This window comes from Pogoniulus pusillus, chromosome 38 (genome assembly GCF_015220805.1).
Source record: "Pogoniulus pusillus isolate bPogPus1 chromosome 38, bPogPus1.pri, whole genome shotgun sequence".
Taxonomy (NCBI): domain Eukaryota; kingdom Metazoa; phylum Chordata; class Aves; order Piciformes; family Lybiidae; genus Pogoniulus; species Pogoniulus pusillus.
In genome coordinates this window covers 5,447,979-5,469,125 of record NC_087301.1, presented here as the reverse complement: position 1 = coordinate 5,469,125, position 21,147 = coordinate 5,447,979, and the positions used below count along the sequence as shown (strand labels likewise).

Sequence of the window (21,147 nt, the reverse complement as noted above, 5' to 3'; positions counted from 1 at the left end):
AACTTGAACCAGCACAGCTCAGCTTCTCACTTTCTCCACACCCTCTGCATCAGGGTGAAGTTTACCTTCCACCAGTGCTGGCATCACTGAACATGTAGCAGCTCTTCCCACACATCCTCTCTTTGGCCTCTTTCCTGCTGCTCTCCTTTTCTTCACCTGTTCTTTTCCTTGCCCTTTTCCTCCCACTGCTTCTCAACTTCTATTTGAAACATTCAACACCACAGCAAAGTGGTGACACCTGCCTGAGTGGAATCATAGAATCCAGCAGGCTGGCAGAGAGCTCCAAGCTCAGCCAGTCCAACCTAGCACCCAGCCCTGCCCAACCAACCAGACCCTGGCACTAAGTGCCCCAGCCAGGCTTGGCTGCAACACCTCCAGGGAGAGGTGCTCTGGGGCTGGATAAAGGTAAGATGACCACAGAGGAAGAAATCCAGACCCAGCCACACACACTTGGGTGATTCAGCAGGGCCTGGGATGAAGCAGAGGAGGTGGACTTGACAAAACCACACCACAAAGTCATCCAAAATGCCTCCAGGACCTTCCAAGGATACATCTGGAAGTGAAAGGTAGAGAAGGGGAAAGAAAGGGCAGGGCAGGACATCCTCTTCTCCTCCTGGAGGATGCAGCTCACCTGGAGCACTCAGGCATTCAGCACATTGCTCATTCTGGCTGCTGGAAGTATCTGCCCTGAGTGGAATTAGCCCTGGGAACAGGTTCTGGAGTGTTCTCCATCACCACCTCTAATTGCTGGGTGTCAGAGGCTCAGGGTTTCACTTTGCACTGTAGCTGCTGCCTCTTTCCCAACGAGATGGGAGGCAGGCAGGAGGGACCCTTGCTGCTCTCAGAGCTGAGGCAGTGCTCCCCTTCTCCCCACACTGACAGCTCCCCACACAGCAGCATCACCTCAGCACATCAGTAGCCTGCAGAGGAGAAAGAGCACAAGGAGAAACCTGAGCTTGTGTTCCTGTGGCATTTGAGGTACAGCCACACTGACTCCTCATGCTGCCAGCTGAGGGGAGCTGCACCAGTGCAGATCATCGGAGGGATGCAGAACCTCCCCTGTGGGGACAGGCTGGGAGAGTTGAGGCTGTTTAGCCTGGAGAAGAGAAGGCTCCAGGGAGACCTCAGAGCAGCCTCCCTGTCTGAAGGGGCTTCAGGAGAGCTGAGGAGGGACTTCTGGTAAGGGCTGGGAGTGATAGAGAGGGAATGGATTGAAGCTTGAGGAGATTGAGACTGGAGATGAGGAAGAAATTCTTAACAGGGAGGGTGAGGAGACACTGGCACAGGTTGCCCAGGGAGGTTGTGGAGCAGAGAGAGGGAGGGTGAGGAGACACTGGCACAGGTTGCCCAGGGAGATCGTGGATGCCCCCTCCCTGGAGGTACTCAAGGCTTTGGGTGAGGCTCTGAGCAACCTGGACCAGTGGCAGGTGCCTCTGCCCATGGAACTGGATGAGCTTTAAGGTTCCTTCCAACCCAAACCATTCTGTGCCTCTCCTCCTAACAAGAAGCTGTGACCATCAGTGAAGTGCTGAAGGGACACCTTCCTTTCCCAGGCTCTTGCCCCTTTTTCCAGCCTCCAAGCAGGAGAGAGGCTCTGAGGACCTCTGCAAGGTACCTGATGGCTTTTCACTGTCTGGAACTGTTTGGCCTTTAGTAGAAGCCTGGAGCAGGGCTGAAAACAGGACTGCAGCTGCTCCTCCACATCTCCAGCATGTGAGCTTCTGCAGGAGGATGCAAACACTCAACACAAAGACTCACCATGGAAAGGCAGCCCTAGAGATGCAGGCACAAAGAGACCTGACTTGCAGGATGCCTTGAGGTGGGCAGCATCCCCTTCACCCCCCCCCTCAACTGCTCACCTCTGCATCTCAATCAGCTCACTCAAAGGCTAAGCAGGCAGAAGGAAGTAACCTCTCAAAGGAGGAGTGAAACCTCCCCGGGGGGTGTGTGCATGTAAGCTGGATGAGGAGGAAGGAATATTTGCATTGACCTCATCCAAACAGGAGTATAAATAAGGCTGGGAAGTGTGTGCCAGGCTCTCTCAGCTCCCAGCTGCAGGCGCTTGGTCAGGCAGAGGCATCCAAAGCAGACCATGGCAACCTTCCTCTTCTTGCCTCAGCTCCTCTTCCTCGGGACACTAATCCTCCCAGCACACACACAGAGGGCAGAGAGCTGCCTTTTGATCCTGAATGCCACTGCAAGCAACTCCACTCTGCAGCTGACACCTGGCACGTACCAGGCAAACACAACCTACCAAGGTAAGGCAGCTGGGCACAGAAATGCAGCTCCTCTGCCCCTAACCCAGCTGCTTCCTGCAGTCCTCTGGGGCTCTTAAAGCTGTTTAAAACGTGTGAGGGCTCCATTATTATTCTGTTATTATTCTATTATTATTCTCTTGTTATTCTGCTCTACTGGGAATTGTCCCTGCCTATGGCAAGGGGTTGGAACTGGATGATCCTTGAGGTCCCTTCCAACCTAAACCATTCTGTGCTACTATTATTATTATTACTGGGATTATTAGCATTATTATTAGCATTATTATTAGCATTATTATTACCATTCTCACCATCATTACCATTATTATCCTCATTATCTCTACTGAGTTTCACCCAGGAGACAGGGCAGCAGCACTACCTTTTACCTCTTGGCTCCTCCATTCCCTATTCACACCTACAGGGTCAGTGCCAAATTCTCTTCCCTTCCTCAGGGTCCTTCTATTAATTTCCTCTCCTCCCTTAACCTTTCTTTGCCAAATTTTGCCTAGAAGGCTTTGCCTGCTTTTGAAACCACAGGATCTGGGAGCAAGGAGTGGGGTTTTTGTGTGTGATCTCAGTGGCAATGGCTGTAAGAAACATGAGTGAAAAGGTTCCATTGATGCTGACAGATATTCAAGGTCAATCCCAGGGTGTGGGGGGGAAGGCTTTTAACCCTTCAGAGGACATAGGTGCAGAGCAAAAAGCAGCCTGAGCCTGCTTCCCAGCCCTGATAACAAAGCTCCCTTCACCTTGAGGTTCAGCAAAACCTAAATGCTGAGGGAAGAGCAGAGGAGGAGAGACTTCTCCACCCCTCCCTGCAAAGGAGAAGGTGCTCTGCTGGTGTAGGCTGGCCCAGCTTCCACCAGCTCCCAGCCAAGGAGCAGCCACTGCAGTTGGCTGGGGCGGGGGGGGGTTAATTGTAAGGGGTTTTGCTTTGTTCACTGCTGCTGTTTAGTTGTTGGAGCACAGGACTCAAGTTTGATGCTAGCTGCAGTGCCACATCAGCTCCCACAGCTTGCCAGTGTCTCAGCAGCATCCATCTGAACCACTGCTGACCTGAGGGGTGCTAAGGGCAAGGAGGGAGGTGGCACTGAGGCACATTGAGCAACCTGGGCAGGGAGGCAAGGCTGGGGAGTCACTTGCTCCTGGCAAGCAGATCCTCTTGCTTCATTTGCTCACTGCTCAACATCTGGGCTGTTTGCTAGGTTGGACTGGATGATCCTGGAGGTCTCTTCCAGCCTGGTTGATTCTGCTTGTGACAAACCCAGCAGCTCTGTGCAGCCTGATCACAGCTGTGACAGAGCAGGGAGGGATCTGGGATGCTCAGCTATGGGCTGAAGGGAAGGGCAAAAGCCTTGTCCCCTTTAGCTCTCCCACCTCCACCTCTGCTGTCTGCATGGAGTCCAGGAGAGATTCACTTGCAAGGAGCTCTGGGTCCCATAACAGACATGGGCTGGATGTGGTGTCTGAGGAATCACAGAAGCATCCAGATTGGAAAAGCCTCTCAGGATCACCAAGTCCAGCCTAGAACCCTACTCTACAAGATTCACCTTAAACCATAGCCTCAAGCACCACATCCCAACACCTCCAGGGATGGTGACTCCAGCACCTCCCTGGGCAGCCCATTCCAGTGCCAATCACTCTCTCTGACAACAACTTCCTCCTAACATCCAGCCTGAACCTGCCCTGGCACAGCTTGAGGCTGTGTCCCCTTCTTCTGTCCCTGGCTGCCTGGCAGCAGAGCCCAACCCCACCTGGCTACAACCTCCCTGCAGGCAGCTGCAGACAGCAATGAGCTCTGCCCAGAGCCTCCTCTGCTGCAGGCTACACACCCCCAGCTCCCTCAGCCTCTCCTCACAGGGCTGTGCTCCAGGCCCCTCCCCAGCCTTGCTGCCCTTCTCCAAACACCTTCCAGCACCTCAACATCTCTCTTGAACTGAGAAGCCCAGAACTGGACACCAGTCTGAGGAGGGGGCCAAAAAGGGACTTCTCCCTCCTGTGGTTCAGGGAGGTCTGCACTACATCACTTTCTCCCTGCCTCCATGTCACAGAGAGAGCAGAGCAGAGCAAAGACTTCCTTGGCTGAGAACCCTGCACACGTGGAGCCTGGAGATGGCTCTTCCAGCACAGAGCCCTCACTTTGCCTGACCTCTCTGTTTCCAGTTGCAATAAGTGACAGCAGGAACGGCACCAACGTGACTGAATACCTGCTGCAAGCCTTGTCCCCACAGAATGAATCCATAGGACAGTGGGAGGAGGTACAAGACAGCAACTGCACTTCAGTTAGCACAGCAGTGCTGAGTGCCAACCAGACAACAGCCAAGTGGACATCTCCAAACGCCAACATCACTTCTGTGGAAATAAGGTAAGGCTGTGCCCACAGACTGCCTCAAAGGGCATCTTGTCCAACCCCCCTGCAGTCAGCAGGGACAACTCCAGCCAGATCAGGCTGCCCAGGGCCACTCCACCTTGAAGTATTCAGCTGGGACAGAGCTTGGCTGTGCAAACTCCTGGCAACACCCAAACTCTGGAGCAGAGGCTGAAACAAATCTCTTGAGCCCTCTCCAGCTTCACTCTGGCAAGTACCAAGGAAAGGTTTTGTGCATAGCCCTGCTTAGAGGTCACCCCAGGAACAGACTCACAGTTTAAAAGCTTGAAGCAAGTGGTAGAAGCTTGAAGCACTCCCATTAGTGAGGCTGTAGATCAGGCTGATGGCAGTGAATGCATTGAGCATCCCTCTTGTTTTCATTAGCACTAATGGAGCTGCCTCGGTGGGAAGCATTTGCCAGAGGACAAGGCAGCCATGGGTCTGATTGGCCTTATCTGTGGGAAGGAAGAGCTCCACAGCTTGTGCCAACAGTGTATCTAATCAGCAGCAACAGATGGGCAGGGTGAGCTGCCACCCTCTCACTCCATCCATGCTGCAGCCCAAGCAGAGGAGGCAGCAGAGTTAAAACTCCCCCACCAAGTCCAGCGTGGCTGGAGGGCAACATAGGTGACTTCAGAGTCACTGTCTCTTCAGCTGCTTTCAATGCCTCTGGTCCTGCATGGGGCATTTGGCTTCTGCTTGAATGACTTTCCCTCCCTTCTCCCTCCTCCCACAGGGCATACATCATCCGGGAGGATAACTCCACCGAGTTCACCAGAAGGACTCTGAGCCAAGGTAAATAGATAAGCTGCAGCTGGGTGAAGGACACAGCAAAGCAAAGGCTTCACTGGGTGAAGGATAGAGCAAAGCAAAGGCTTCACTGGGTGAAGGACACAGCAAAGCAAAGGCTTCACTGGGTGAAGGACACAGCAAAGCAAAGGATTCAGCTGGGTGAAGGACAGAGCAAAGCAAAGGCTTCACTGGGTGAAGGACAGAGCAAAGCAAAAGCTTCACTGGGTGAAGGACAGAGCAAAGCAAAAGCTTCACTGGGTGAAGGACAGAGCAAAGCAAAGGCTTCACTGGGTGAAGGACAGAGCAAAGCAAAGGCTTCACTGGGTGAAGGACAGAGCAAAGCAAAAGCTTCACTGGGTGAAGGACAGAGCAAAGCAAAGGCTTCACTGGGTGAAGGATAGAGCAAAGCAAAAGCTTCACTGGGTGAAGGACAGAGCAAAGCAAAGGATTCAGCTGGGTGAAGGGCACAGCAAAGCAAAGGCTTCAGCTGGGTGAAGGGCACAGCAAAGCAAAGGCTTCAGCTGGGTGAAGGGCACAGCAAAGCAAAGGATTCAGCTGGGTGAAGGGCACAGCACAAGGGCTTCACTGGGTGAAGGACACAGCAAAGCAAAGGATTCAGCTGGGTGAAGGACACAGCAAAGCAAAGGATTCAGCTGGGTGAAGGACACAGCAAAGGCTTCACTGGGTGAAGGACACAGCAAAGCAAAGCTTTCACTTGTGCTCTGCTGACTTGGAAGACAGGCAAGGTGAGCCCAGGGTACCCCCAGATAAAGGATGTCTCATCTCTCCAACAGTCAGAGCTAGCCAGAGCCTTTTATGGGCCAAAATGTTGACCTTAAAGCCTTCTCAAGCTTCCTTTTTGCTTTAAGGGGCATAAACAGCTCCAAAGGAGAGGTCAGGTGTGTTTATTTCTGCAGGCTCCATCCCTCTCTTCACACTGTCCTGCAGCTCCAAAGAGGAGATGATGGCTTTGCCATCAATGTTCCTGGCCCTCCAGAGGATTCCCTAGCACCCAGCAACTGCTGTCAGACATATTGGGCTGGAAGGGAGCTTCAAAGCTCATCTTGTCCAGGCCCTTGCTAGGATTCTATGCTTCTAAAATGAATGATGCCACTAAATTAGGCAGCAGGGACACCTCCAACTAGAGCAGGCTGCAAGTCAAGACTGATCTCGAATGCCTGCAGGGATGAGGCCCCAAGCACAGCCCTGGGCAGCCTGTGCCAGTATTTCACCACCCTCATTAGGCAGAACTCCCTCCTGATGTCCAACCCCAATCTCCCCTGCTCCAGCTTCAAACCATTGTCTCTCATCCTATCACCCAAAGCTATTCTATGCAGCCCCTCCTCAGCCTGCCTGCAGGTCCCCTTCACACATTCTATTCCCCTGCCATAGAATCAGGCAGGTTGGAAGAGAGCTCCAAGCTCAGCCAGCCCAACCTAGCACCCAGCCCTGCCCAACCAACCAGACCATGGCTCTGTCCCCCCCCTCATTTCTGAGCAGTCAGAGTCGAGCACAGCCTCTTGCATCAGGGCTGTATCTCAGCAGGTCCTCTCAGCTTCTAACCAGCCCTGGGGGGGTGTTTCCTTCCATTTCAGAATCAGTCCCAACCACATTATCACCTGTCCCTGACTCTGTCTCCATGGTCCAGAGCAGCTCCTGCTTGATGGCTGTCATCCAGCTGCTGCTGCTCCACCTCACATGCAAAGTGATCTCCTAGAAGCCAGGAAGAGAAGACAACGCAGCTCTGCTCCTCCTTGCTCGTGGCACAGGTGGGAGGGAGGGCAGGCAGCTGATCTACTCAGGAAAACTCTTCACTTCTTCTGCATGATGGGATGCTAACTGCACTTCTACCTGAAATGATTGAGGGCTGTTTGACCACAGAGCTGATCCTCCCCTGACTCCCTTCATCCAGAGCCAGCACAGACTCTCCACCTGGGGAGCAGACCTCTCTCTCTAGACACAGACCCTCCACCTGGGGAGCAAACTCCTCTCCCTCCAGCCACAGACCCTCCACTTGGGGAGCAAACTCCTCTCCTTCCAGCCACAGACCTTCAAATGGGAAGCAAACTCCTCTCCCTCCAGCCACAGTTCCTCCACCTGGGGAGCAAACTCCTCTCTCTCCAGCCACAGACCCTCCATGTGGAAAGCAGACCTCTCTCTGCAGCCACAGTTCCTCCACCTGGGAAGCAAACTCCTCTCCCTCCAGCCACAGACCCTCCACCTGGGGAGCAGACCTCTCTCTCTAGACACAGTTCCTCCACCTGGGGAACAAACTCCTCTCTCTCCAGCTACAGACCCTCCTCTTGGGGAGCAGATCTCTCTCCCTCCAGCCACAGACCCTCCACTTGGGGAGCAAACTCCTCTCTCTCCAGCCACAGACCTTCAAATGGGAAGCAAACTCCTCTCTCTACAGCCACAGACCTTCAAATGGGAAGCAAACTCCTCTCTCCAGCCACAGACCCTCCACTTGGGGAGCAAACTCCTCTCTCTCCAGCCACAGACCCTCCACTTGGGGAGCAAACTCCTCTCTCTCCAGCCACAGACCTTCAAATGGGAAGCAAACTCCTCTCTCTACAGCCACAGACCTTCAAATGGGAAGCAAACTCCTCTCTCCAGCCACAGACCCTCCACCTAGGAAGCAAACTCCTCTCTCCAGCCACACACCCTCCACCTGGGGAGCAGACCCCTCTCTCTCCAGCCACAGACCCTCCATGTGTGGAGCAGATCTCTCTCTCCAGCCACAGACCCTCCAACTGGAGAGCAAACTCCTCTCCCTCCAGCCACAGACTCTCCACCTAGGAAGCAAACTCCTCTCTCCAGCCACACACCCTCCACCTGGGAAGCAAACTCCTCTCTCCAGCCACACACCCTCCACCTGGGAAGCAAACTCCTCTCTCCAGCCACACACCTTCCACCTGGGGAGCAGACCTCTCTCTCCAGCCACAGACCCTCCACCCGGGGAGCAGACCCCTCTCTCTCCAAGACAAGCTGGAGATCCTGCTGGCAGAGTGCCCTCCACAATACTCCAGGCCTTGGGGAATTTATGCTCCAGATCATTTTTTGATCCAGCATCCCTTAAATTGTTCTTCTTTCAGTGGATCCCTTTGGAAGTTCCTCTGGTTTGCTTCTGGCTCTCTGGGTATTTATTTTGTGCTTTAGTTTGGATTGGTTTGTGTTAATCACTGGGCCAATGAATGCCTTGGGTTTATTAATTATGCTTTTAATTGGGTTTTTTTATATGGATATTGCCTCTTTAGGAATTTTCAAGCTTCCTGAAAGTAATTTTTGAGTTGTTTTGTGTTGGTTTTTTTCTCTGTCAGAGAAATAAATGAATAAAGAAAGGAAGGACAGAAAGAAAAGTTGGCTCTTGCCCTTCACATTATTGCTTGGCTTCGTTGGGATGTGGCTGGGGAGAGGGGGGATGGGGTTGAAATTATTCTGGATGCTGGAAAATATTTGGGTTGTCACCCTAGAGGTGAACAGATAAAGGCATAAATCAAGGTCAAGGGGAGGTCTGTGCACTGCAGTCCTGCACAGGGGCAGGCAGGCAGCTTTTGGGAGGGTAGAGTCAAAAAGAGAGCCCTGCCCCACTCATCATAGAATCAGGCAGGTTGGCAGAGAGCTCCAAGCTCAGCCAGCCCAACCTAGCACCCAGCCCTGCCCAATCAACCAGACCATGGCACTAAGTGCCCCAGCCAGGCTTGGCTGCAACACCTCCAGCCACAGCCACTCCACCACCTCCCTGGGCAGCCCATTCCAGTGCCAATCACTCTCTCTGACAACAACTTCCTCCTCACATCCAGCCTGAACCTGCTCTGGCACAACTTGAGGCTGTGTCCCCTTATTCTGTTGCTGGCTGCCTGGCAGCAGAGCCCAACCCCACCTGGCTACAGCCTCCCTGCAGGCAGCTGCAGGCACACAATGAAGAGCAAAGCAGTCCTCAGGGGGAGGAAGAGGAGGAAAGTCAGCAGCACCTAAGCAAGAGGAGGAAGTTGGGCAGCAAATACTCAGCTTGTGTGAAACTTCTCCCTTTTTACTGTGACCTTGCTGGAATGGGACACACCTGGAGCCAGCCTGGGGTCCAGCCTGCAGGCAATGGCTGAGCCAGCAAAGCCAGGACCAGACCTTGCTCAACTCCATTGCTGCTTCAAATGCTAACTCCAACAGCCCTGATTTGGACCAAAGGAGACAGTCCCACCTCCCACCTCCTCAGCTTCTCAGTGCAGGGGGAAGCTCTGACTTGTTTCAGCCTCCTCTTGACTTCTTTCCCTCTTACCTGGCAGCTTGTGGAGCTATTGCTTTGCAAACTCAAAAGTCCCAAGCACACTTTCCACAGGTTAAATTTTAACCACCCAGTGCCTGGAGAGCTGCACTGAGGGAATGTTTCTGCAGGACTCAGTAGAAACAGCTTTGCAGGGGCAAGCTCTGAGCTCTGGCAGCCAGCAGCAGAGGAACTCTCAGAGCTCTGACCACCTTTCCTCTTCTGCTAGCACAGTGCACGACACAACAGTCAAATTCTACCTAGTGGCTGTGAGCCCTTCTGCCATTTAAACCTGGTGCTGCTGCCTCTGCCTCACATCAGGACAGCTCTTTGCTTTGGAATTCCTTCCAAACATCCTCCTGGCCACTGCAGGTCATGATTACAAGAGGGATGTGGAGATGCTGGAGTGTGTCCAGAGCAGGGCCAGGAGGATGCTGAGAGGCTGCAGCAGCTCTGCTGTGAGCACAGCCTGAAAGAGTTGGGGCTGTGCAGGCTGGAGCAGAGGAGGCTCCCAGGGGACCTTCTTGTGGCCTGCCAGGATCTGAAGGGGGCTGCAAAAAATCTGGGGAGGGACTTTTGAGGCTGCGTCAGGAGTGGGGGGAATGAAGCAGAGCTGGAGGTGGGGAGAGTGAGGCTGGAGGTGAGGAGGAAGTTGTTGAGCAGGAGAGTGGTGAGAGGCTGGAATGGGTTGCCCAGGGAGGTGGTTGAGGCCCCATGGCTGGAGGTGTTTGAGGCCAGGCTGGCTGAGGCTGTGAGCAGCCTGCTCTAGGGTAGGGTGTCCCTGGGCATGGCAGGGGGGTTGGAACTGGCTGCTCCTTGTGCTCCCTCCCAACCCTGACTGCTTCTATGATTCTAATCGCTGAGCACAGGACATTCAGAGCTCACCACCCACCCACACCCCCTGCCCAGAGAGGTGACTGCTGCCTGCTGGCTTTGACAAGCCTCATCCCTGACATTCTCATGACCTTTTCCACACGTGCAGCTCTTCCTCTTCCATCCCTGCCTCATTCCCCTGGCAAATTTGAGGGCACAAACACAACCAGGAAAAGAAGGGAGGGCGAAAGTTGCTGCGCTCCAAGGGGGAATTTGGAGCCAGCGCAGGGAAATTCCTCCTGCTTCAGCAGAAAAGAAGCTAAAGGTGAGGCCCTGCAACACCCAAGAAGCTCACATCAGAGGGTAAAAGATACTGCTGACAGTAAAAGTGCTGTAGATCATAACAACAGCAATAAAAAGCCAAACACCAGAGGTGTCAACCAGGCTATGATGAGAACCTGCAACACCTCAGCGAGCAACTGCAGTGCAAGCAAAGCAAAACCTTCCTTTGGTTGGGAGCTGAATGGATTCATAAAGTGGGGTGGGTTGGAAGGGACCTTTAAGAACAGCCTGTTCCAACCTCCCTGCACCAGCCCCAGGTTGCTCAAGGTCTCTCATCCAGCCTGGTCTTGAACACCTGCAGGGAGGTTGTGGAGCACAGAAGCACAGAATGTGATCAAAGATCACATTCTGTGCTTCTGTGCTCCACAACCTCCCTGGGCAACCTGTGCCAGTGTCTCCTCACCCTCCCTCTCTGTGCTCCACAACCTCCCTGGCCAACCTGTGCCAGTGTCTCCTCACCCTCCCTCTCAAGAATTCCTTCCTCATCTCCAGCCTTTAACCTGCCCTCCTCAAGCTTCAATCCATTCCCTCTCATCCTATCCCTACAAGCCTCTGTCAGAAGTCCCTTCCAAGAGCCCAGAATGTGCCACATCACCTGGGCCATGCCAGCAGCACTGCTGCCCACATCTTTCCTTTTGTTCTCTTTACCACAAAGGCAATCATGGAGCTACTCCAGCAGGGATTTTGGGTCAGGAGGTGAAGTATTTTGCTAACCTCAGGGGGAACACAGGGCAGAGAGACCAAGTGGGTCCTGCAGCTGCATGGATGCATGCAGAGGATCAAAGCCTCTCTCCTAGAAAAACAACAGTGTCTAACCAAACCAAACCCACTCCCAGCACAGCACAAACCTGCTTTCCCTCCCAGCTAAATGACTCTATTGTACTTACAGACACCCACACCCACCCCAATAAAAAGAAGCCTGGAGTGGGCACTGCACGCAAGCAGCTGAGTATGCCCAGTCCATGGCACTGCCCAGAAAGCACCTCCCTGGGCTGAGCACACAAGGCCTGGCCTCACTGAGCACACACAACACATAATAAAGGCTCCCTGAGAGCCACCAACTGCCCCCCCTCAGCCTCCCTGGCCTTTGATTTTCACAGAAGTACAGAATGAAGCAGGTTGGAAAAGAGCTCTGAGATGATTGAGTCCAGCCTAGCACCTAACCCTTCTGACCAACTAAGCCATGGCACTAAGTGCCTCCTGCAGCCTCTAAACACCTCTAGGGATGGACTCCACCACCTCCCTGGGCAGCCCATTCCAATGCCAATCATTCTCTCTAACAACAACTTCCTCCTCACATCCAGCCTCAACCTGCCCTGGCACAACTTGAGGCTGTGTCCCCTTCTGCTGCTGGGTGCCTGGCAGCAGAGCCCAACCCCACCTGGCTACAGCCTCCCTGCAGGCAGCTGCAGACAGCAATCAGCTCTGCCCTGAGCCTCCTCTGCTGCAGGCTGCACACCCCCAGCTCCCTCAGCCTCTCCTCACAGGGCTGTGCTCCAGGCCCCTCCCCAGCCTTGCTGCCCTTCTGTTCTCACTGGCATCAATTCCCCTGCTCTGCTTCAGATTTGCCTCCTGGCTGCACACCCCAGAGACTCCTGCTAATTACAGCCAGGGATGGAACAAACATCCTAATGAGCTTTAAGGCAGAGTTTGGTACATCACTGGGTTGGTCCCAACATTGCCTGGCTGTAGGAGGAGACTCTAAGAGCCTGAGAGCACCCAGACTTCCTCCAGTCTCTCTCCTGTGTCTCTGCAGACACCCAGGCAAGGCAGGACCCCTGGGAAATGAAGAATCATAGAATCAGGCAGGGTTGGAAGGGAGCACAAGGAGCAGCCAGTGCCAAGCCCCCTGCCATGCCCAGGGACACCCTACCCTAGAGCAGGCTGCACACAGCCTCAGCCAGCCTGGCCTCAAACACCTCCAGCCATGGGGCCTCAACCCCCTCCCTGGGCAACCCATTCCAGCCTCTCACCACTCTCCTGCTCAACAACTCCCTCCTCACCTCCAGCCTCACTCTCCCCACCTCCAGCTCTGCTCCATAATGCAGGGAACAGTTAGGAAGGTGCTAGTTAGCAAGTCAGACCTCTGGCTCTCAGCTGGGAACTCTAGGGCAGAGCCAGGGATGGGAAGAAATTCTTCCTAGTGGGGATGGAGAGACACTGGCACAGGTTGCCCAGGGAGGTTGTGGAGCACAGAGAGGGAGGGTGAGGAGACACTGGCACAGGTTTGCCCAGGGAGGTTGTGGAGCACAGAAGCACAGAATGTGATCAAAGATCACATTCTGTGCTTCTGTGCTTCACAACCTCCCTGGAGGTGTTCCAAGGCCAGGCTGGATGAGGTCTTGACCAAGCTGGGGCTTGGTTGGAGGTGCCCAGGGCAAGAGGTTTGAACTGCATGAACTTGTAGGTCCTTTCCAACCCATTTCTTCCCAGATCTGCTGCCATTCAGCACTGGAGAGATGAGGACAAAGGACATGAGCACATCCCCAGCGTCCACCACAGCCACAGATACAAATGGCCAAGCTGCTGTAGAAGCTTTGTCAGGGCCACGTCGCACTGCAGGAAGAGATCAGGAGTTTGGGGCCATTTCTTTTACTGGTCCAGCAGCTGACTTCATGCTTTTAACAGCAAGGGGCTGTGCTTTGCAGATAAGACACATTTATTTGCCATTCCTTTTGTGTGTTGTGAACAATGTCAACAGGTAAATCACTCCCCTGATAAAAAGCCACCACATGATGGTTTCAGTCTCCATGACTCACTGGAGACACCAAATGCTTTGTGAATCAGCAGCAGCTATCAGGCAGGATGATTTACATCACTCCAGCAAACTGGAATGGCACAGCCCAGGAGTGAGCTACAGAGCAGCAGCACTCAGGTAAACTGCAAAACCTTCCCTGGTCAGAGTCTACAGTGGGGAAAAAGAAAAAGCTGTTTGGTTTTGCATCCACAGGGTGGGGGGGAAGGGAGGAGAAGGGGCAATAGTGTCAGTAATGTGTTGTCTTCATCTGGCACTGGGCATTCTCTGCTTGTGTGACACAGGGAAGAAGCTTCAGCCAATTATTCACCAAAACACTACCTTTAAGAGGGGAAAAAACAACACCCAGACAACTGCTGGAGCTCTCACAGCTCAGGTTTTGCTCTGCCAAAGAGGTGTTGATCAGATACTCAGCTCCAGCCTCTTGGAATCACAGAACCAAGCAGGTTGGAAGAGAGCTCCAAGCTCAGCCAGCCCAACCTAGCACCCAGCCCTGCCCAACCAACCAGACCATGGCACTAAGTGCCCCAGCCAGGATTGGCTGCAACACCTCCAGGCACAGCCACTCCACCACCTCCCTGGGCAGTCCATTCCAATGCCAATCACTCTCTCTGACAACAACTTCCTAACAACATCCAGCCTGAATCTGCCCTGGCACAGCTTGAGGCTGTGTCCCCTTGTTCTGTCTCTGGCTGCCTGGCAGCAGAGCCCAACCCCACCTGGCTACAGCCTCCCTGCAGGCAGCTGCAGGCAGCAATCAGCTCTGCCCTGAGCCTCCTCTGCTGCAGGCTGCACCCCCCCAGCTCCCTCAGCCTCTCCTCACAGGGCTGTGCTCCAGGCCCCTCCCCAGCCTTGCTGCCCTTCTCCAAACACCTTCCAGCACCTCAGCATCTCTCTTCAATTCAGGAGCCCAGAACTGGACACAGCTCTCAAGGTGTGTCCTGAGCAGTGCTGAGCACAGGGGCACAAGAACCTCCCTTGTCCTGCTGCCCACACTGCTCCTGAGCCAGCCCAGGATGCCATTGGCTCTGCTGCCCACCTGGGCATACTGCTGCCTCCTCTGCAGCTCCTCTCTACCAGCATCCCCAGGTCCCTTTCTTCTTACTATCCCCTTTTAGAAGCTCAGCTAGAAAGTCTGAGCAAAGAGGTAGTGACAGGACAAGAGGCAATGGCTTGAAACTGGAGCAGGGCAGATTTAGGTTGGCCATCAGGAGGAAGCTGTACACAATGAGGGTGGTGAGACACTGGCACAGGCTGCCCTGGAAACACCAGGGGAAATTTAGGCTTGAGGTGAGGAGAAAGTTCTTCCCTGAGAGAGTCATTGGACACTGGAATGGGCTGCCCGGGGAGGTGGTGGAGTCGCCGTCCCTGGAGCTGTTCAAGGCAGGACTGGACGTGGCACTTGGTGCCATGGTCTGGCCTTGAGCTCTGTGGTAAAAGGTTTGACTTGATGATCTATGAGGTCTCTTCCAACCTTGGTGATACTGTGATACTGTGTGAAAGGGAAGTCTTGAGAACAAGCAGAGAAATCAACACATTCTGAGATCCCAAAGTGCTGGATTGCTGCAGGAGTTCTCGTGGAACATCTGCATTTGCTCTTATCTAACCCACAGCCAGGGCCTGGGGGCAGGGAACACAGTGAGCAGGGTTGAATTAATCCACAGATTTGCTTGTGCAGCAGTTTCTGAGCAGCTGAGCTTATTTCACTTCTCAGAGGTGGTTTCTTCTCCTTTATAAACCACAATGTTCTGCTCTGTTTCGTGCACTGTGACTTTATAAAGAATTCCCACGGGCAGGAGCTTCTGGAGGCTTTCCCAGATGAATACTGCAACGTTCTCTGTGGTGCTGAGGATGAAAACAAGAGCAGATTCAGACCTGACAGCAGTGAGAGGTGAGGAAGCTGCATCCAGAGGCGGGCAGTGGGGATGCTGAAGGCCACAGGCAGGCTCCACACAATCACACCCTGGATCTAAGTGGGGTTTGAACCATTGCCAGCAAACCTGGACCAACAAGGTGCAACTGACAGGCCACAGAGCAGCCTCATGTGTCAAGTGCTAGCCTGCAAAAGGCTGCTCCACAGGCATTGCCTTCTGCCTTCCTGGCCAGGAGAGCAAGGCATGATGCTAGCAGGTGAAACAATTCATCACCTCAATGCCAGCTGAAGCCTGAGTGAGGAACTGGCACAGGCTGCCCAGGGAAGTGGTGGAGTTCCCATCCCTGGAGGTGTTCTAAAAACCTCTGGCCACAGCCACCTAGGGACATGGTTTGGTGGCCATGGTGGTGCTGGGCTGATGGTTGGGCTGGATGATGTTGGAAGTACTTTTCCAACCCAAGTAACTCTGTGACTATGACTCTAGGGCAGCAACTGGCCCAGCAGGCCTGCACCCAGGCTGGCACAGTGAGGCAGGCTCCATGACAGCAGGGCTGGAAGGCAGGCAGGGCACCCAGCACTGCTCTGTGCCACAGCTCTGCACTGCACCCAGCTACCGAGGGTCCTCTTTCAGATGCAAGACTGAGCCTTGGAGACTCTTCCTTAGCCCTGAGCCCAACACCACGAGTTGACCCCCAACACCCACCTCACTACCTCAGCAAAGTAAGGCACATCCTGATCCAGGTTTTTGTGGTCAAGTGGTTCCATGATGGCCTCCTGCAGAGACAGCACAGTTGATAATCTTGTCCCAGGGGGTCAGTGCAGTTCAACTTCCTATGCTCATGGGGCTGGAGCAAGGTAACAGTAGTTTAAGGAGCATTAAGAGGTCTCCCTCCACCTGTCAGCTTTGCAGATGGAGGCATGGAACTGCCTCACAGGCTCACAGGGTGTCAGGCATTGGAAGGGACCCAAAGAGATCATCCAGGCCAAGCCCCCTGCCACAGCAGGACCACACAATCCAGCTCAGGGCACACAGGAACACAGCCAGACAGGCCTGGAAAGGCTCCACAGAAGGACACTCCACAACCTCTCTGGGCAGCCTGTGCCAGGGCTCTGGGACTCTTCCAGCCAAGCAGTTCTCTCTTGTGTTGAGCTGGAACCTCCTGTGCTGCAGCTTCCATCCATTGCTGCTTGTCCTATCCCAGGGAGCAGTGAGCAGAGCCTGTCCCCCCAACTCCTGACCCCCAGCCCTCAGATATTGATAAGCATTGATTAAATCCCCTCTCAGTCTTCTCTCCTCCAGACTAAGCAGCCCCAGGGCCCTCAGCCTCTCCTCACCAGGCAGTGCTCCAGTCCCCTCATCATCCTCACAGCCCTCCCTTGGACTCTCTCCAGCAGATCCCTGTCCCTCTGCAACTGAGGAGCCCAAACCTGAACACAGTATCCACACCACACCAGAGCACTTCAGACTTAATTATTCCTAAACCTCCTCTTTATTTCCTACCACCCCCAGCCCAGCCTAGCTTCACCCTGCCACTAGAGAAATCCCAAGCCCTAAACCAGTTCTCCCAGGGGATGTGCAGCAGAACAGTGCCATTACCTGCATGTACTCTTTCAGGTCTGTCAGGTTCATGACCATTCCTGAGACTGGGTCAATCTGCAAGGGAAACAAAAAGCAGATCAGCAGCCAAGTACATGTGCAAGGCTCTCAGGAGCCTGTATAAATCAAGTCTGTATCTATCTGTGTGCTCAGACAGCTGAGCCACAACAAAGACAATTTTCCACCTCCACATTCTAGTTTCTGCTCTGCCCCTGGGATGTTTTCAAAGGTTGGATGCAGCTTACAAAGGGCTGAAGCTTGAGGAGGGAAGATTCAGACTGGAGATGAGGAAGAAAATCCTGACAGTGAGAGTGGGGGAGGCACTGGCACAGGTTGGCCAGGGAGGTTGTGGAGCACAGAGAGGGAGGGTGAGGAGACACTGGCACAGGTTGGCCAGGGAGGTTGTGGAGCACAGAGAGGGAGGGTGAGGAGACACTGGCACAGGTTGCCCAGGGAGGTTGTGGAGCACAGAGAGGGAGGGTGAGGAGACACTGGCACAGGTTGCCCAGGGAGGTTGTGGAGCACAGAAGCAGATCACATTCTGTGCTTCTGTGCTCCACAACCTCCCTGGAGGTGTTCACAGCCAGGCTGGATGAGCCCTTGAGCAGCTTGGGGCTTGTGAGAGGTGTCCCTGCCCATGGCAGGGAGGTTGGAACTGGATGAGCTTTAAAGGTCTCTTCCAGCCCAAACCATTCCTAATCTCCAGTCTCAATCTGCCCTCCTCGAGCTTCAATCCACTCCCTCTCACCCCACCACTCCCAGCCCTTGTCATAAGTCCCTCCTCAGCTTTCTTGGAGCTCACTTCAGACACTGTAAAGCTGCTCTGAAGTCCCCCTGGAGCCTTCTCTCCCCCAGACTGACAATCTCCAGCTCTCCCAGCCTGTCCCATGGTCACCTGCAAATGCTTGTCAGAGGCAAGGTGAACGGGGCAGTGATGATGGGAAATCTTCTCTAGTGACATGCACAGAGCTTCCACAAACACCCTGGGAAACTGAGCTAGAACTAAAGTGCTGTGGAAGACAGGGACCCATCCACTCTGCCACCAGATGAGTAGAAAAGTATAGCTCACACTCACCTCTCCACGCACAGTGACTGTCACTGAAAGCAAGAAAATACCAGGTCACCACAGCACCATGACACCAGCACCCCAGCAGCCTAGCACAGACTGGGACAGACAACCCTAATGCTCTGTGAGACACACAGAATGCTTTATGAGGGACCTCTGAAGTCCAAACTCCCTGCAGGCAGCAGGGACATCTTCAGCTAGCTCAAGCTGCACACAATGGAATCAGCTCTGCCATAGAACCAAGCAGGCTGGAAGAGAGCTCCAAGCTCAGCCAGCCCAACCTAGCACCCAGCCCTGCCCAACCAACCAGACCATGGCACTAAGTGCCCCAGCCAGGCTTGGCTGCAACATCTCCAGCCACAGACACTCCACCACCTCCCTGGGCAGCCCATTCCAGTGCCAATCACTCTCTCTGCCAGGAACTTCCTAACAACATCCAGCCTCAACCTGCCCTGGCACAGCTTGAGGCTGTGTCCCCTTCTTCTGTCCCTGGCTGCCTGGCAGCAGAGCCCAACCCCACCTGGCTACAGCCTCCCTGCAGGCAGCTGCAGGCAGCAATGAGCTCTGCCCTGAGCCTCCTCTGCTGCAGGCTGCACCCCCCCAGCTCCCTCAGCCTCTCCTCACAGGGCTGTGCTCCAGGCCCCTCCCCAGCCTTGCTGCCCTTCTCCAAACACCTTCCAGCACCTCAACATCTCTCTGCAATGGAGCAGCCCAGAACTGGACACAGCACTCCAGGGGTGTCCTGAGCAGTGCTGAGCACAGGGGCACAAGAACCTCCCTTGTCCTGCTGCCCACACTGCTCCTGAGCCAGTCCAGGATGCCATTGGCTCTGCTGCCCACCTGGGCACTGCTGCCTCCTCTGCAGCTCCTCTCTGCCAGCACCCCCAGCTCCCTCTCTGCCTGGCTGCTCTCAGCCACTCTCCATGTCCAATCCAGCCTGCCCCAGGGCAGCCTCTACCCACAGGCACCTGTGTAAGCAGTGCAGTCAACCTCTTACCTTTGTAGTTGTGTCCGTGGCCATTGGGGTTGTTGCACTTCCCAAACAGCTTCAGGTTTTCCTCATCACTCAGTGATTTACTGCGAGAAACACAGGTGAGGCTTTTCAGGACCCTCCACGGATGTCCAAGGCTTTGCTGCCGTCCAGCTTCTCCCTCTATTCACTCTGCCCAAATTTAACTTGGGCGGAAGGAGCAGCGGGTGGGCAGCAGGCACCGTGCAGGGGGCACAGAGGGAAGGAGGAGCGGGAGGGCAGCAGGCACCGCGCAGCGGGCACAGGGGGAAGGAGGAGCGGGAGGGCAGCAGGCACCGGGCAGCGGGCACGGGCGGAAGGAGCAGCGGGAGGGCAGCAGGCACTGTGCAGCGGGCACAGGCGGAAGGAGGAGCGGGAGGGCAGCAGGCACCGCGCAGCGGGCACAGGGGGAAGGAGCAGCGGAAGGAGCAGCGGGAGGGCAGCAGGCACCGTGCAGCGGGCACGGGCAGAAGGAGCAGCGGGTGGGTAGCAGGCACCGCGCAGCGGGCACGGGCGGAAGGAAAAGCGGGAGGGCAGCAGGCACCGCGCAGCAGGCATCGTGCAGCGGGAACGGGCAGAAGGAGCAGCGGGAGGGCAGCAGGCACCGCACAGCGGGCACAGGGGGAAGGAGCAGCGGAAGGAGCAGCGGGAGGGCAACAGGCACCGTGCAACAGGCACCGTGCAACAGGCACCGTGCAACAGGCACGGGCGGAAGGAGGAGCGGGAGGGCAGCAGGCACCGCTCCGCGGGCACGGGCGGAAGGAGCAGCGGGAGGGCAGCAGGCACCGTGCAACAGGCACCGCGCAACAGGCACCGCGCAGCAGGCACGGGCGGAAGGAGCAACGGGAGGGCAGCAGGCACCGGACAGCAAGCACCGCTCCGCGGGCACGGGCGGAAGGAAGAGCGGGAGGGCAGCAGGCACCGCGCAGCCCCCGCCGCAGCAGAGGACCAACGGCCAGGACGCCGCGGCCAGGCCCCGGTGCCATTGCAGAGCTCCCAGCGGTCGGCGGGGCCGGGCGTGGCGGGGCCGCTCACCTGTGCAGGCGGTGGCAGGCGCTGAAGGTGACGGTGCGGGAGAGCCGCGCCAGGCGCGCCGCGGGCGGTGCCATGGCCGGAGCGGTGCCTGCGCGCCGGCGTGAGCGGCTCCATCCGGGCCCCGGCGGCGCACGGGCGGCTCGGCAGCGCCCCCCCGCGGGAGCTGCGCGGCAGGGCTGAGCGGCTGCGGCTGCCCTGTCCCTGCCGGGGCGCGGAGCTGTGCGCGGGGGACAGGGTCTGGGCTCCTCGGGCGGCTGTCCCGGCGGGCGGAGTGGCGGCTTGGGGGCGCTGATGCCGCTCGGCTGCGCCTCCTCAACAGCATCGCAGAGCTGCTGGGGTCGGAAGAGCTCTCTGAGAGCATCCAATGCGACCAGCGACCCAGCACCAGCGCAGCCACCAAGCCATGGGCCCGAGTGCCATGGCCACAGGGTTCTCGAACACCTCCGGGGATGGGGACTCCACCTGGCAGCCTGTGCCGGTCCCTGACCACTCTTGCGGCAAAGAAATTGTTCCTCATCTCCAACCTAACCCTCCCCTGGCCCCATTTCAGGCTGTTTCCTCTATCCTGGCAAAGTAATGAGACCTCCGAGATGGTGATGGACTTGAAGGAGTGCACTCTGCTGATGCCAGTTGTAGAGTTCAAGCAAAGTAGTCCCTAAGGTGTGATGGTTTCAGAAAGCTTTGGGAGAGGGAGGAAAGAACCTGGAGTTCTCAGTGCTGCAAGGGTTTGAATGGAGGCAGCTCCATCAGCACAGTCCCTTAACTGCAGGCATTCACAGTGCCCCGAGGATAACAGAGCACACCTGCCAGTGTGAGAGAGTGGGAAAACGCCGAGCCTTAGGGCAGGATCTCTGTAGAACAGGACCAGGAGGGAAACCATCTCAGAGGGGAACGGGGCAAAGCCTCTGTGCACACATTGCAGGCAGGAGCTGGATTTGGGTGCTGCTGGGGAACAGCTTTATAAACCCAGCACGGACTTTG

At 55.5% G+C, this 21,147-nt stretch overlaps 1 protein-coding gene across 1 annotated transcript; it reads right to left on the bottom strand.

The window, feature by feature from the left end:
• Positions 1-15,123: 15,123 nt before the first annotated feature.
• Positions 15,124-20,288, bottom strand: PTS (6-pyruvoyltetrahydropterin synthase). The gene is made up of 6 exons (XM_064173035.1): positions 20,167-20,288; positions 19,120-19,199; positions 18,132-18,154; positions 17,057-17,113; positions 16,163-16,233; positions 15,124-15,431 (listed from the first exon to the last, which is right to left on the bottom strand). The coding sequence occupies exons 1-6, from the start codon at positions 20,238-20,240 to the stop codon at positions 15,290-15,292; spliced, it is 447 nt and encodes a 148-aa protein (XP_064029105.1). The 5' UTR covers positions 20,241-20,288; the 3' UTR covers positions 15,124-15,289.
• Positions 20,289-21,147: the final 859 nt, after the last annotated feature.

Bases quoted from the DNA above. Each gene is read 5' to 3' on its own strand.
- PTS (XM_064173035.1), bottom strand. From the start codon at position 20,240: ATGGCACCGCCCGCGGCGCGCCTGGCGCGGCTCTCCCGCACCGTCACC. The intron at 16,234-17,056 runs GTAATGGCACTG...CTGTCTCTGCAG, and splicing joins ACCTGAAAGAGTACATGCAG to GAGGCCATCATGGAACCACT. The intron at 15,432-16,162 runs GTGGGTGTTGGG...TTTCATCCTCAG, and splicing joins TACTTTGCTGAGGTAGTGAG to CACCACAGAGAACGTTGCAG.